Here is a 17,734-nt window from a genome sequence, read left to right on the forward strand (position 1 = left end):
CAACGGGAACAACAGGAACAACAAAAGCGACAAGTAATCCACGTGCTACTTTTAACTCATTAACTGAGCTACGAAAATTCTCCTCTTCCACTGCGTAGCCCCACACCGACCCCCAACACCCTTAGCTTTTTGCGCTCACGTTGGTCGTGGAAAGCGCGTGGGCTTGGCCATTAAAAGACTTATTTTCACACTTGCATAAACTCATTTAGTGCGAGCCAACTGAAAATTGTCTGCACAAAGGACAGTGGCAGCAATCCGGGCCACCACCCGTACCCCACCTCACCCCAATCTCACCCTTAGCCTCTAAAAGTTGCCACCTTATCACACGGCACGTTGGCAGCAGCGTGCGCATCGTGACATAAAATTAATGCCCAACCGACAATTTTAATCGGCAACAATTTTTGTCTTGAGTTATAGCGGCCATGTTGTTGTTATTCTCCTTCTTCTTCCGTCTGGCAGGGAACAGTAGTTGAAATAGTTTCTAAAATCACTGAAAACCAATCTCCAAAATTACACAAATAATTTAAGTTTTTAGTGAAACTTTAAAGACAGAAACAGTCAGCTGATCGCCTTTGAGATGGGACTCTTCTTCTTTCACATCATTTGCACCAGAAAGTCCAAGGAATTAAACTTTAAAAACTCCGCCTGAAAAGAATATTTAAATTTGTCTTAAGGAGAGAGTAAAAAGAGGCAATTTACTGCTTATTAATCTACTTTGCTTAATTGTTTATATCTTTTTGACTAATTTATTTACAAACCCCAAGCAGCATATATTATCTTCTCCCAATTCCGACTGTGCTTATTTCTGAATATTTCGGAAGCTTCTAAAATATTTGAATTTGTGAGTCTTTTCACAAATACGTAGAACAGAATTAAATGAAGAATATATATTGTTTGTAAAATATTTATTCAATATGAAATATAAATAGTAAATAGATTTAACGCTTCAACAATTCGGATTTGGTTTATTTTAGTATCTGTTTAATGTTCTTGGCACAATTTGAAATGCTTCTACTGACTCAACATTTTTCACACCTGCTTCAAATTTAACCTCTCAAATAGAGTGTCTCTTCCACTGTGCGCAGATTTGAAACTTTGGTGTAGGACAGATTTGTCAGGGCAGAAACAAGAGCAGAGATGTAGCAGCAAGCGGATGCGTATATTTGAAACTTATTAAATTGCTATAATTTATACGACTTATCTCGTGGGCGTCCTCGTCTCTTGCTCACCGTCCCAGTCGTTGTCTGCCATGGGGTTGCTTAAGAGAGAGAATAAAAATTGCATTATTGCATAGCTACAGGCGCACAGCATGAACTTGCGACAGTTGAGGCAATTAATTTACATGCAAATCATGCCAAAAAGTTTGACTCCCTTTTTACAGGACTAATATAAACCGCCTTAAAGTAGGCTGCGTTTTTTGTGACTGAAAATTGTGGCATGTGGCAGGCGGGCGGGCTTTAAGTCGCGCACACACCCACTCACTTGATTAGTGCTCGACATGGCCACCCATCGCGCCTGCTTAAAACAATATGCCAACGACTACAGCGCGGACTCACCGTGGAGGATTGCGATGACGACCCTTTTGAGGTGGCGCGTCGACAGGTTGCCGCATCGTTACACAAAGTTTTCCTTTTTTATTGTCTCTCTGTCGGCTTGTGCGTCCGTCCGTCCGTCCGTCCGTCTGTCCGTCTGTCTGATGTATAGTCGCTTTGTCTGTCTTTCGGTATCTCTCAGCACCGCCTAACAAATTGTGCAAAATTTTTTCCTTGATTTATTGTACAACAACAATAGCAGCAACAACAAAATGAGCGCTCATTAAACATTTAGTAATGAGTTTAAAGTTTTAAATGGAATTTTTGATTATAAGAACAAAGGCACATCCTTGTATCGCGTGTCTAATGACAACCGCTCGGCCCACTTGGGTGGCCGCCATATCGCAATTTGGTGCCCACTTAAGTCGCTGTAATTACGAAAAAGCGATTAGGATTTTGGCTTAGTAGAGGCCGACCCTGTCGGGAGAGGAGTTAGCGTAGCGGGCGGGCGCAGTTAATATCCGTAGGACTCCACTTGAAAGCTTAGCTGAGTGAATGAACGATTCAAACGACACTACTTGGACTGCTAATGTGATTGGGTTCCATTATAAAGTAATAGCGTATGGAATTTTAAAGTGAAATTGGAGCTCTTTGTATCGCAAACCAATTGAAAGACTACACCTGGTTCGCTTAATGAGCTTTACAAGTATAGGTGGGTTTATAAGTAGTTGAAAATTACTAAATATCTCTTTGTTTAAGTTTTCATATTAGTCTCAAAGTATTCCTTTTTCAATTTTTCAAAGGGTTTGGGTTGAGGTTAGCTTCCACTATTGATTAAAACTAGTTTTATAGTCGAGTATGTTTCATTAATATATCTTCAGATCTTCTTTCTTCAGATCTATTTTAGAGTTTAAAATTACTGCAATGCCCCTCATATATGTCAACAAATAATATTTTAAAGTCTTGCTAATTTGTTTTCTCAACTGTTGGTTGCCAATAATCAATGAATATTTTTCAATCTTACAGCTCTATGTTTTGCGTCTATGCTATTCATTTATTTAGTTCGTTGCAAATTCCCAGCATTACTCTAAAGTCTTATAAATAACTTATCTTCACCCTTTTTGCGTTGCTGCTTTGTACGAGTATTACATTAGGCCTCTACACTTCCTCATTTTGTTTTTGCTCAAGTCGAGTCTCAACCCCAGCCTGAATGCTGCCGCATCCTGCTGTTACGCACTCGTTTTCTCTGCTACTTCCGCACGCACACAGGCACACAAACAAACGCAAACGCAAACATACACATACACACACACATTTTTTGGCAATCCATCATGCGTCGTTTTGAAGCCTGCATGCCATTACACTTCTTCTTGCTAGGCCTTTTATGACAACCTTTCCTCAACACTTTCACTTACGGGCATTTCAACCCTTTGCTAGAGCCCGTTAAATTCCAGCAAATCTCTTAAAATCCCGACACTTTGTACATAAACTTATCTGCCAATCCTACATTTCGTCTTCATTCCACTTCTTTCTTTTTTTTTTGGTTTCTCTTCGCGTTCTTTTCAATTTCCAGAACACAAAACAAGGCCATTAAACGCTTTAAAATCAACATCAACACGACGACGAGGAGGAGGAAGACGATGTCGACAGGGGCAATAAAGTCGACCCAAAAATTGCTTCCTGTGCACATAAAATACTAAAAACATGCCGCGCTATACACACACACACACATACACACACACATTTGCCTATTCATCTTCACACACCCACAACTGCTGAGCTTGGCAAACAAATGCCAAAAAATATATATAAACGAAACACTTTAGCTGGCTGCCTCGCTTGCCTCCCAACCCACTTAATACTTAAATGCAAACGTGTAAATTATGTGATTTTTCCCCGGCGGCCATGTTTGTTTGCCAACTCCATTACGAGACACAAACACACACATACACGCACACACACACACACACCCACAGTTGCATATATTCACCTGTTTGTTTGAGAAATCGTCGCGCTTTGCCATTAAAAACAGAGCTGTAGTGAACTGAACTTTTGTACCCCTTTATGTGTTTTTTTATTCGGTATGTACATACTTTTTTATTTGATTGTCGCACGCTTTGGCGCTTAGGCCGACAGTCGTTGCCGTTTTTTTTATGGGGCGCGCTGTTCCTTAGTGCTTAAAATATTAGCAAATATTCATTAACGGCTATGCAAATTGACGGTAGTCGGCCGCACGAAGCTTCAGCTAAAAGCAATTAGGCCGCGTACTTAACACACACTTCATGTTACCGCATTACTTAGGCCTATATATACACCCATATACATATACACGTATATGCTTGTTCTTACATTCCAGACATTTTTTCGAAGCAATAAAAGCTGAACTTATAAAAAATACAAGCTTATAGAGCTATAGCAAAATTGAGTTTAACCCATATTGGTAGCAGAATATTGATTTAATAAATTGCAAATATTTATTTATTCCTTTTCAAAATTAATGATATTTAAAGACGAAATATGAAAATACTTACTAAGAGTATTTTTCCACAATTTCAAAATCCACTACTAATCTTTAACCATCTTTAAACTCGATCTTTATCGTTAATATTGAAGCTGATTTTTATTACTTAAGCTCATCGTTGGTGTTTCTTATGAAAGTAAAATCTATCCTTTAATAGTTTATCTGAGGCTTTATATACAAGTATATACGAGTATTAGCTGGTTTTTTTTATTTTTCTGCTCAAGTTTCTGTGTCGTTGATGCTTGATCTTCAAGTGCTTTTCACATGTAATTATTTTTTTATAATAAAAATTAATGTAATATACTTAAAACGGTTCTTTACTGTGAAAGAAAATACAGTTATCACTTTTCTAAAACTTTAAGAATACCCCACTCTTGAACCAAACAGAAAAAAATCGAAAGCTATAGATGATTGCAAGAAAGGCTAAGCAGGTCTGACCTTCTATTTAAGAAGTATTCTCTTTAAAACTAATCTATTCATGGGCAACATCGTGGGCAACAAATTGAGAAAATGAGAAAATAAGTCCCCATTACAAGAATAGTCCTTCAGGAAAATGTAATCGCAGCTAAACTGAGTGCTCATTCAACAGCATGTACAGCAGATTTGCCGAATTTTCTTATTAGCTTCATTTTTAATCGTCTTATCTTGCTCCGTCCTCGCAAGTGCTCTGCTTCAACTAATTTGTAATTTTACGCAATTTTCGCTCTAACTGCTGCTTAAAATTGAAACAAAAATCGTAGCATGCGTCTCGGCGCCCGTTTCCGCCTTTTAATTTGCTCGAGCAGCTGCCTGAAGTAGAGCGAGCAACCGCCTGGAAAACAAATTAAAATGAAATCAAGCTCAATTCAGTGCTCGCTTGCCCGCCCACCTCCCCCCACGCGCTAACTTAGTGTTTATTAGAGTAAAAACACCTTAGCCGCTCACACATAAAATATAAATTTTAATTTTATTAAAAAATTGTATGTAGCTTCCAGCATAAATCACATTTAGTGTGTGGCCAACTTAAATGCAATAAAAGGTGGACGACAGGCGGGCTGGCGGACAGGCGGGGAGGCGTGTGGTTCGGGGGTTGACTGCCAGACAACAGCTTGTTGCCATTGTTATTGTTGTCGCCCATGGGGTTGACACACACGCATACACACAAACAAATTGGCACACACATTATACAATAACCATTACTCACAGCTGCGCATACCACACTATTTTTATTGTTTTTGTTGCTTTAATTTAAGCGATTTGCTTTGGGTTAATAAAAACGAGCCACCGGCTTGTTGTTCTTACCCCAAATCCCGACCGCATGTCATTTGCATGCGACATTTTGCATGAAATGTCAATGAAATGAAAATATTGCCACATATCAAATAAGTTGTAATTAAAGGCTGCCGCCGAAGAAGGGGCTGCAAAGGCAAGAACTTCAAGTCGATTTAATTAAATACAACGAACAACGAGCAAATAAGTTGCATTTTTATCTCTACTGTGCAGACATAAACCGCCAAATGGCAGACAGCAGGAACGCAGCTTAGCAGCTGCAGGAACCGCAGCCCAGACACGCACCCAAACCCTCGACAGCCCTTACGCGCACATTTCAAACTATTTACGCTTTATAGCCACTAATTTTCGTTTATAGCCAGCAAGTGTAAGACGCCGTAAGGGTTGCTGTTGTTGGTGTTGGTGTTGTTGTTGGTCTTAACTGGCTTGCCGCTGCCTGAAAAGTTCATTGAAATGCGATTTAATTGCAATTAAGCACAAAATTTATCAAACTCAATTGAACATTTATGCGGCAGGCAACGAACTCACAAACTATCCAACGTGCGCTGAGCTGTGGCGCCTTACACTTGGCTGACTGGCTGGCTGGCTGTTATTCCCTGCCATCCAGCTGTGCTTTACACACACACTCACACACACACACACACACACCCACACATACAAACATTTTCATCTTAGTTTTTAATGTTAAAGCGTCCTCTATTAGCCGCAGTTAAAAGGCAGCAATCGCCCGGCAATTTCAAGTCGAGGCACTCAAAATATCCAAGAGCGTGCTACAGAAAATAAAAGCTACGACCCAAGAATTAATGTTATTTGTGGTTACTGTAGTTGTGCGTGTGCCGCGCAATTGCACGAGCAGTGCCACGAAACGGTGCTTAAAAGAACAGTCTCTAGTAGTTTATAATAGGCCACCCCACCATATAAAAAATAAAACCCAAATCTTTTGCAATTTGTTTGACAGTAAATCAATAGAAGTAAATCGAAGCTGTTATAAGCAGCTACTGCAGATCAAATATATATGTTTTTTTTAAAATAGTTGTTTTATTTAAGATCTGTCCTAAAAGAACAATTATTACTGAAGCCAAGATAAAAATTTATAATTTAAAATTACAAGTTATTTGGAACCTCTAGTTGACTCGCACTGGAAGGTCAAGCGGCTGGAGAACAAATGTATAAACTGCTTTTTTAAAATTGATCTGCAAAGCGAGATGCCCAACTACATATGCTTTATTTATTTTAATTTTACAACTAATTTTCATAAAATGTAATTATTAAAGGATGTTTATTTGTTAATAGTTTATGGAGATAAGTTACTTTCATTAAAAAAGTCTACCTTTTTGAAGAGATCATATTGATTCGTGTAGGACCAAGGATATATTTTATGACTGAAATTGATTTGAATATGAATTTAACTTAAGGAATATGCCCGAAGCACAATATATGTTAGAACGCAGGATTGCAGTAATTGTCATAAATCGTAATTCCACACAAAAACATATCACTGTCGTCATTAAAGCAGCTAAAGAGTTATCTGCAATTCGCCAACCAATAAAATATAAAATGGCTTTCTGAATTTATCTTCTCATTCGATTTCTGTGAAAATAAGCTTTCTCTTAGCGTTTGCTCTTAAACGAGCTTACCAAACATACTATACTATACATTCCAAGCTATGGGGATGGTATTATTCAGCTTTTAAATTGTCCATAAAGCATTCCTGTTGCACTCTTTATTACTTATTATAAGGCAAGTTCTTCAACGGCGTTGTCCACTCACACACCCATCCATACACTCTTTAATGGCCCGAGTGCCATCACCCGTTTTCCTTTTTAAAAGCACCAAACACATTAACTTGTGTGAATTTATATCAGTCGTTGGCAGCACCGACTGCTATTATGCGTTCGTTAATTATTCAGACAAGTATGCGCCGGCCACACAGACATTCTATAACACCCTTGCCAGCCCCCGCACTCGTAACACGTTCTGCTCATAAAAATTGCACACAAACACACACTCACAGTTATACATGCATATGTATATGTATATAGAAATCTACATTTATTCAGACAGATATACACACACACGCCCCCTAACGACGCAACTATTGCGAGTAACTTCGCGCGCTTAACCTTTAAATCGTAATACAAATGTCTCCCTACACATCTTAACATTTAAGCATTGCTTCAAACATACATACACATAAGCTCGTATGCTATCTACTCGTATGTGTATGTGTGTGTGTGTGTGTGTGTGGAAAATCTTGACATTAAATAAATCTAACATCTCGTATACGCTCAGTGGTATCTTTAATACTTATATATAGAAAACATACAGGCTACATATAAAAAATGACGCAGACATTATTCACGCTATCATTGCACAGAAGGCGGCGCCTGGGATGGGGAATGGGGGAACGGGGAAAGAGGAAAAAGGACGAAGGAAGAAGGAGGGAGGGGCCAAGCAGCGTTCGTCCAAACTACCCATCCGCAGACAGAAACGCTTTAGCTTGAACGTATCCATTTTGGGGTTACCCTGGCGAACTGGCAAACTATGCTCCTATGGGTCTCTTTCTCGCTGCCCCGCACTGCTCATTGGCATATATTGCTAGCAGCAGGTGGGGATGTGGCTCGGAATGGCAATAGCAATGGGGAATGGCAATGGGAATGACGATGGGAATGTGTCCATGTCGTCGCAGTCGTCGTCGTTGTCCTCGTTGTCGTTTTGGCAGAAATTACTACAATTTTTCGTAAAAGGGAACGTTTGTCACACGGAGCGCAAACGAACATGCATATGAAGATATGTATGTATATATACTAGTATACATATATAGTTGACTATGTATGTATGTATATACATACATATATATACTTGTATGTATACTCATATATGCACGCATTTATGGCACATGCGACAGATGTGTGTATGTGTATGTGTGTGTGTGTGTGTGTGTGTGTGTGTGCGGAGGTCGTTTGTCTGTACGTCCGTCCACCGCAAAATGTGTAACCGAGACTGGCATTGATAGCAATATATGCGCCAATCTCCTGCATTCCATGCACTTTTTGGCACCCAACATAACCTCAAAAATATGTTAACTGTCTGCACAGTTGTTGCTGCCATTATTTTTTGCAAGTTATAGTTGTCTATCTGGTATATTTCTGCCCAGCTCGTTATGTGCAAAATGAAACTAAAGTCGCCGTAGAAACATGAATATTATTACGCACATATGTATAATTGTTTGTGTCAGTTCCCAGTTCTTACCTACAACTGTTGGCTCTTTAACTTCTGCTTTTTATTTGTGCCACAAATTTAAAACCAAATGTGCGTTTAACAGTAATTTAAATTCTTAAAGTATTTCGTTGTATCTTTTATTAAAGTTTAAAAATATTGTTTCACTTGAAAATTAAACACTACATATATCGAAGAACAACCGATGTATTATTGTAATAGAAGAATCTTTTTTAACTTCTTCTTTTATTAAGCTGTGGGAATACAATAATATAATTTTTTTCCCTACTACATTCTAAATATCGTTTATAGGACCATTGCCGAACTAAATACGAAAATAATATTAAACATATTTGTATGTTTCCCACTTGTATACTTAAACTTACTGATATCGATCACTAACGATCCTTACTTTCAGTTCCAGTTATCGCTTCGCGTCCCCTTCTCAAACTCCCTTGTCTGTCAATCCCCCTGCTTATATACACATCTGACCACTGAAACGTAATACATATGTATATGCACAATTCCATTTCCTTTGAATACCAAGTCCAGGTACCTTACGAAGAAGGGAACTCTTCCTACACTGTCGCCTTAATCGAATTATCATCATGGCGTCAACAAATGATTTCAACTTATGCCGCTGATGTTACTCTGCTGCCACTGCTGCTTTCTCCACTCTCTCTCTCCTTTTCTCTGCTGTGCTGAAAGCACACAATTTGTTCACTTCACTTCATCGCTCTGCCCGGGACTCAGTCAAAATGAAAGCCAGCACTACCTTTCAGTCAACAGTTTTTCGTTCCCTTCTTATTTTTTGCTATACTATATAGCCTGTATATATGTATGTATATATTTGCTGTTTTGCCAACGTCATTGTCGCTGGTCATTTTCCCTGCTTACTGGGTCCGCTCGTTCGTTCGTTTTGGGATTCTGGCTTTCCTTCCTTTTTCTATGTTTTGTCCATTGCCGTCCGTTTGTTTGAGGTTATGTTGGATGTCAGTTTGTTATCCTTGTGCAAATCCTTTTATACAAATGAAATTTGCGCCAAACGGCGATAAGCAAAATACAATAGTGCCCGACAAAGCTCGGACCACCAGCCAGTCACTTTTCGCCTGGTTTTTGTGGTTTTGTGCGACATCGCTCGCTACCGACGCGACGGGTGTTGGGAGTTGGGTTGTGGGTGCTGTCCTAACAGTCATGGTCAGATCCAAATTAGGTGTGATTTTAATGGAATTCATTTGCCATGTACTAGGATTTTTTATGGTCTAGCGATTAAATTGATTCGCTTCATATAATTGATGGCTATGTTGAGCCATCAGCTGTAATTGAGAAGGCTATCAGAAAAGGAAGAAAAAGGAACAGAGCAAACTCTTCCCAGCACCGCAACTTTAATACAATAGGACAAGAAATTCTCCTGCTTTGTAAATAAAAACAATGAAGAAAGCAGAACGATATTAACAAGTATAATTTAATATTCTTATAAAATGGAACTATATTTATATGCCTAAATAACATTTTTCCCCACACTCGCTTTTAATTGCAGACATCAACAAGGGGTCACCCATCGATTTCAAAAGCGGCTCGGCCTGTTCCACACCCACTAAAGACACACTTAAGGGCTACGAGCGTAGCACGCCCGGCTGTCCGGGCCTGCCGCCTCGCGTCATGAACGGTCTGCCCACACACCACTACTCGGCGCCGATGAACTTCCGGAAGGGTCTCATCGCCCGGTGTTCGACACCCTGTGTGACCATTGCAGCGATTTCGGCATTTGTCGTTCTCTGCCTGCTGCTCATTCTGCTGAGCAGCACCGGAGTCCTGCACTGGTCCCAGCCAGCGCCCTGCACAGTTCTAGTCGGCAATGAGGCGGCCGAGGTGACGGCGGCCAAGAGCACGAACACGGATCTATCGAAATTGCACAACTCATCGGTACGCGCGAAAAATGGTCAAGGCGGACAAAATGGTGGCGGCGGGGGCACGGGAGGCACGGGCCTGGCTACTGTAACTACGGCCACATCGAATAGCGGCACGGCTCAGGGGCTGCAGTCGACATCGGCTTCGGCGGAGGCAACATCCTCAGCGGCGGCTGCTTCGGCTACCGCCACCTCCTCGCAGTCGCAATCATCGTTAACGCCTTCCTCGTCCCTGTCATCGTCCTTGGCAAATGCCAATAATGGAGGTAATTATGCACAAGTTTTAATTATTTTTAAATGAGTTTTGCCAACTTTCCCAAGAGAGCGAAAGAGCAAAAAAAGTAACAAGAACAAAAACAAAAACGCGCGACCGATGGTCGGCCTGGCGGCGTCTTCGCGGAAGAAAGTGTATTGTTTTTCTCCGTATTTGATCTTAAAGTTGCGTCCTTGCAATTGCCTTTGACAGCTGTGCCAGCTCAAGTTTATTTAAATTCGCGCTCAGTTTTCATTGCATTCAATTAAAGTTCAACTTACTGCTTCTATGTGTAGGGGCCGGAGTGTCGTGTCTCTGCGCAGCGCATTGCATTAATTACTTTTTGAGAATATACCTACAAGGCAGAAAAAGAGACACAGTGCAGAAGTAATGGACTTTGCCTAATAATATTAGATATTAAACGATTCTGTCTACTTTTTAGACTCAATCCCAACGTTTGAAATATCTAGAAAAGTAAATAAAGGGACATGTGTAGAATGTCTTTAAATTAGCCAAAACTAGAGAATCATTGTGGGGTATTCAAAATCTCTGAAATTTCAATGATTATTTCAATCATTTTCAACATTACTGCGATTACACATCTTCAAATGTGGGCAATAGTCTTGCAGCCTATGCAATTGCAAACCGATGTGTAAGATTGAAACTATAACTTTTTATGCATTTTATTTCAATTATATTTAAATTGGAATACAGCTCAAAAGAACTTCTGATTTAGATTAAATAACTTTCAATTCCAGTCCAACTGTCAGCTCAGCACTCTCACTTCCACAACATTCTCTATAACTACGTAAATGTTTTGGTTGTGGAAAAAATAAATGATAAAACATTTCAATTATAGGAGTATGCTTATTACAACTGCAATATATATTTCAAACTGTTATTACAGTGCACTGACCCAAATAAATGTATCCATATATATAGTATTAGTTTATGATGATATAAGCAACCCAGTTACTTCACTCAATTTCCTTGCCAAAGTGTCAGCAGATCAACAAAAAGTTGCGCTGTGGTTTATTTTAATGCAACACTTGCCATCGAGCAACTAATTTTCGTGCTATTTTGACAGCTTATGTGAGAAGGGGTTCCGTTTCTTTTCGTTTTCGTCTGCCCGTTTTAGGCCACCTTTCAGACCTTCGGCACACATGACACTTAACATTTGGCAATTAAGCTGTCAGAGGTTGGCGCACACAGACACACGCACATATACCTATAAATACAGATACGTATACGCAGTCTCAAAATAGCTTCCGGGCTCAGACAACTTGTCAGCTTTTAACACGGATACAACACACACACACACACACACACACACACACACACACGAGCAAGTGCGCCTATTTGCACGCAACGAAAAATATTTCATCACAAATCAGGCTGATTAAATTAAAAATACATTTTACGCTTAATTTGTGAAAAGGTGTGTGTGTGTGTGTGTATAGCTAGATATTTGTGGGGGGTTGCTGCTCAACAACCGCGCCCTTCGATTAGTGTAAGAGCCAACAAAGCGCAAAAAACCATCGCCCCAACTACCCCTTCTGTCCCCCAATACGAGTGTACGAGTACGTACCGCCTAGTACAAATACAAAAACCACAGACGCACAGAAACGAAGTCGAGTAATGACGAGAACGATGACAATGTTGACGAGACTCTTACCTGTTTGTATGTCTGTCTGTCTACCTGCTATATAGGAAGTCAAAGCGATACAAAAGCAATGTCAACGCACCTGTCAGCCAGCATGGCGACAAAGGCAAAGGCAACGGCAACGGCAAGGGCGACGACGGCGATGGCGATGGCATCCTGGTGGCTTAGGGCAGGGAACAAACGACGCTATCGACGAAGTTTAATGGCAACAGCCAACAACAACAACAACAGCAACAACAAGCATGAGGAGCAGGAGGCTGCAGAAACTTTCAGCGACTTAATTACAAGCGAGAGTGAAGTCAATGCTGAAAAGCATTTGGCTTTGACTACAGCCTCGGAAGACATTTTGGAATTTATGGGCAGGTCGACGACGACGGCGACGACAACGACGAGGACGAGGACGAGTAAAGAAACTGTCGCTTTGAGAGCCCAGCAAAGTAATTACGATAAAAGTTTGCACAAAATCGATAGCGTATTAAATCTGAGCCTCGATGATAAAAGCTACACAGACAACATCGATGATTATGTGTACGAAGATGCCGATGATGCAGAAACCAGATCTCAGAAACATGCTGCAGCAACATTGAGTCCAGCAGCGCCCGATGATGTTGCTGCTTCGCAAGCATTTGACAAATCATTAGACCACAATTTGCGAAGCCGGGGCAAACAGGTGGTAAGCGCTGCCAAAAAGCTGGGCAAAGGCAAACAGCAGTCATCCGAGATTGGGGATGCAGTGAAGGACGATGTGGATGAGGATAAGGATGAGGATGAGGAAGTAGATGAGCAGCAGATATCAAGCACTACTGGTGTTGTTGTTATTGATGATGATAATCAAAGTGACAGCAGCAGCTCTACGCACGCCACACCAACGACAACAACGCTGGCAACGCTTGAGAGGGACGATGACAAACTTGAAATCAACACCAACACCAGCAGCAACAACAACAACAACAATACTGATGACGACAACAAAAAACTGTCCGAGCATATTATTGAAAATTATTTTCAAATCAAACGGCAAGAGCAGCCGCCAGTCACTGCTGCCACTGATGATAACAATAATGAGCGTGATTTAGCTGACAATGATGATGACGGCAGTAAGCGACAACAACAACAACAACAACAAGAGCAGGAACAACAACACGAAGAGCCACAGCAACATTCCCCTCAAATAAATCAAAGCTCTGCCGATTTAATGCTAAACGACGCTGCCTCCTACAATAATGATGATATTGATATTGTCAAATTAGATGATGCACAAGCACTGAACTCCAATGAAATGGATGTTTATAAAATCAAAAAACAACAGCAGCAACCTCCTAAAATGGCTGCTTCAGGCCATTCCCAGGAAAATGAGGTGCTCAAGGAGAACAAAGTGGATGATGAGATCGTCGACGAGTTTGTGCCGCTTAAACCTGTTGTCAGCGAGCAATACGATCAGCCCGGAAAACGGATTCTGGTCAACCTGACTATAGCCACAGATGATGGCAGTGGCTCTGTCTATACATTGCACGTGGCTCTGCCCACTGGCGACCGCAATGATGGACGCGTCCACAACGTAGAACAAGTGCTAACCCATGAACATCGAACGGATCATATTGTGGACAGTTGTGTGCCCGAACCACCGCCACGCATGCCCGACTGCCCATGTGCCTGTCTGCCCAATTTCCTGGAGCAGCAGGACGTTGACATTGACTTTCCCAGTTCTACGACGACCACTCCACACCATATAGAGTCAGCAACCATTCTGTCGCACCACGCTGACATTGTGCAGGCTGCAGATGAAGTTGAAGTTGAAGATGAGAAGGAGAACGACCCATTTGTAGCATCACCCACAATTGCAACAATTGCAACAATTGCAACAACAGCAACAACAACTACTAACATTGCTGCCACAGAGTTTGATAACAACATTGCCGATGCAGAACCTACCGACGGTGTTGGCGTTGCTGAAAAGTTTGCATGCCCCGATGTAATGCCTATACTCATACTCGAAGGTGATTTGTACTGCGCTAACCCACTGCTAACCCCCCAATTAAAATGCTGCCAATTAACCAGACGACTGCACTTGGGAGTTGCCGCCCCCAGAGTGTGGGCGTTGTTAACAACAACTAAACGGCTGTACAGCTTATTAACTTCTAGTTTAGCCTCTAACTAAAACACTTTCACACGCCACCCCTCCAATTAGTTGTTTGCTAATTAGTTTTGAAAAGTCATGGCAACACACTTCCCCACTCATCTGTGCAATAATAAACTCATCAGCTCGCCAACACATGTACAATACTCCTTAAAACATGGCCAACATACACATTTGCTTATGTACATCTCTCCGGCATGGTCAGACACAACGAAGTAGCAGTGGGAAGTTGATTGACAAATGAAATTTGAGTGCGAGACATTAAGTTGTCCAACAAGCTTCTAAGGGGTGTTTTTAAGAATATTCGGCATCATTTAAATTATATCAGATGATGACGATGGAAGTGCCACGGAAACTGGTTACTGCAGCTCCGATTCATATTTGGCTCTCTAATCTAGAATATTTGCGAGCTATCCACATATATAAGCAGTTCAAAAAAAAAAAAACTGCAGAACCATCTGGCCAATAAATTTGAACACTACGCGGCTTGAAAAACACTCTTTAAAGTTGAATTCACACATACTAATTTCGTCTAACACAACAAGTAGTATTACGATTTCGTAAAAGGTTTAAAAAATGAACTCATTATAATTTTGAAATGTGTGCTAATTTACGGAAGTTGGAATTGATCCGATTATCTCTCTCTCAAATATTAACACTTTGATAACCTTAATAAAATAAAACACAACGGATTGGTTTAAAAATCGATTAACAGTCCTCCTCAGTCCAGCCTTGATGACGCAACGATTGGCCACAAATTAGAGGTAATAGGTACTTCAGCTTGGGTGTAAACAGATTTGAAGGAGTTGAAAATTTGTGATTATCTCTGTACAAATCTATAGCTCTAAGTATTAAAGATAATAGGTTCTTCAGCTTGGGTGTAAACAGATTTGAATGAGTTGAAAATTTGTGATTATCTCTGTACAAATCTATAGTTCTAAGTATCACATCAGGTAGCCTATCTTTTGCGAAGTCACATGCGCTCTCATGTGTACAAAATGAAAATCATCTCATATATCCATACATATATTATGAAAAGTATATTGCAAGTCCTTGAATGTACATCAACTGGAACTAACCCAAAGAAAACTGTTACTTTTTTGTCTCATCCCTCACCAAAAAAACACAAACACACACGCACATCCACACAATGCTATGCGCTCGCTTGCGATACTCAGGAGCACGCACATTCCCGGCGCGCAGTTTCCCACCGGATGGCACCACATTTGGCCAAATAACATTGGGCCAGAAGCTGACGAAGGAGATACAGCCCTATAGCTATTGGAATATGCAGTTCTATCAGTCGGAAGCGGCCTACGTAAAGTTCGATTATACCATACCGCGCGGAGCCTCAATCGGCGTCTATGGGCGACGCAATGCGCTGCCAACCCACACACAGTACCACTTTAAGGAGGTGCTGAGTGGTTTCAGTGCAGGCACGCGTACTGCCAGAGCGGCACATGTAAGTAGTTGCTCCACGCGCCTAATCTTGATGTCTACTAATGCGCATTTTGACTAAACTCTAACTTTTTGTGTGTCTCTTTCATGCACCACCCAAACACCCAACCACCAAACCACCAAACCACGAATCATTTAAATCACATGTCATCCCATCTGACTTGATGTCACTCGCTTGCCAATCACTCGCCTGCCTGCCTGCCTACCTGCCTGCAGTTGTCCATAACGCGCGAAGTTACACGCTACATGGAGTCGGGTCATTGGTTCATCTCGCTCTACAACGACGATGGGGATCTTCAGGAGCTTACTTTTTATGCGGCCATTGCCGAGGATATGACACAGAACTGTCCCAACGGCTGCTCCGGCAACGGACAGTGCCTGCTCGGGCATTGTCAGTGCAATCCCGGCTTCGGAGGCGACGATTGTAGTGAGAGCGTCTGCCCAGTTCTGTGCTCCCAGCATGGCGAGTACATCAACGGCGAATGCATTTGCAATCCGGGCTGGAAGGGCAAGGAGTGCTCCCTTCGGCATGATGAGTGTGAGGTTGCCGATTGCAATGGCCATGGTCATTGCGTCAGCGGCAAGTGCCAATGCATGCGCGGCTATAAGGGAAAATTCTGTGAAGAAGGTATTAGAGAGTTTTCCCACTTATTGAAAATTCTAAAGCCCCTCTAAAGAAACTGTCTTGATTTCGATTTAGTTATTATTTAATCTCGATTTGATCGGGACTTCATATTGAAAACGTATCACGAAATTGAAGATATTATTGTTTCTCGAACACACTCCTCAGAACTGTTACTAATTCTTATTTAATTTCAGTTGACTGTCCTCATCCGAATTGCTCAGGTCATGGTTTCTGTGCGGATGGTACTTGCATTTGCAAGAAAGGCTGGAAAGGTACCGATTGCGCCACCATGGATCAGGATGCTCTGCAGTGTCTGCCAGACTGCTCGGGCCATGGTAGTTTTGATCTGGACTCCCAGACCTGCACCTGCGAGTCGAAGTGGAGTGGCGACGATTGCTCAAAAGAGCTGTGCGACTTGGACTGTGGCCAGCATGGCCGCTGCGAAGGCGATGCCTGTGCCTGTGATCCTGAGTGGGGTGGCGAGTATTGCAACACAAAACTGTGCGATGCCCGTTGCAATGAGCATGGACAATGCAAGAATGGAACTTGTTTGTGCGTCACCGGCTGGAATGGCAAGCATTGCACGATTGAGGGCTGTCCCAACAGCTGTGCTGGCCATGGACAGTGTCGCGTCAGTGGTGAGGGTCAATGGGAGTGTCGTTGTTACGAAGGCTGGGATGGACAAGACTGCGGCATTGCGCTCGAATTGAATTGCGGCGACAGCAAGGACAATGACAAGGGTAAGTTGTGCAACATTACACGAATTACTAAAGTCCTAACTCATCTCTCACGCAATAGATGGCCTAGTTGATTGCGAAGATCCCGAGTGCTGTGCCAGCCATGTGTGCAAGACCTCCCAGTTGTGTGTCTCTGCGCCGAAACCCATCGATGTGCTGTTGCGGAAACAGCCTCCGGCCATAACGGCCTCATTCTTCGAACGCATGAAGTTCCTCATCGACGAAAGCAGCTTACAAAACTATGCCAAGCTCGAAACGTTCAATGAAAGGTAAGTGCTTTCTAGTTGCCAATTTATGTTTTCCGTTTGTTTTAAGTTTACAAAAAAAAAGAAAGCCAAATCGTAAATTCTTGCAACAAGTCAAAAGCTGTGCATAGTTTTTTTTTCAATTGGTCAGCTAAGCGGCGCCCA

At 41.6% G+C, this 17,734-nt stretch overlaps 1 protein-coding gene across 1 annotated transcript in view; it reads left to right on the forward strand.

The window, feature by feature from the left end:
• The window catches only part of LOC115623150 (teneurin-m), a 222,303-nt gene that overhangs the window by 193,938 nt on the left and 10,631 nt on the right, over positions 1–17,734 (forward strand). Inside the window, exons 3-7 of the mRNA XM_030517360.1 lie at positions 10,082–10,717; positions 15,683–15,966; positions 16,179–16,590; positions 16,782–17,327; positions 17,386–17,593. Coding sequence (XP_030373220.1) covers positions 10,082–10,717; positions 15,683–15,966; positions 16,179–16,590; positions 16,782–17,327; positions 17,386–17,593 — 2,086 coding nt within the window. The remainder of the gene's footprint in view (positions 1–10,081; positions 10,718–15,682; positions 15,967–16,178; positions 16,591–16,781; positions 17,328–17,385; positions 17,594–17,734) is intronic.

The sequence above is a fragment of the Scaptodrosophila lebanonensis genome, unplaced genomic scaffold, assembly GCF_003285725.1.
Source record: "Scaptodrosophila lebanonensis strain 11010-0011.00,11010-0021.00 unplaced genomic scaffold, SlebRS2 tig00000043-arrow-pilon, whole genome shotgun sequence".
Classification (NCBI taxonomy): Eukaryota; Metazoa; Arthropoda; class Insecta; order Diptera; family Drosophilidae; genus Scaptodrosophila; species Scaptodrosophila lebanonensis.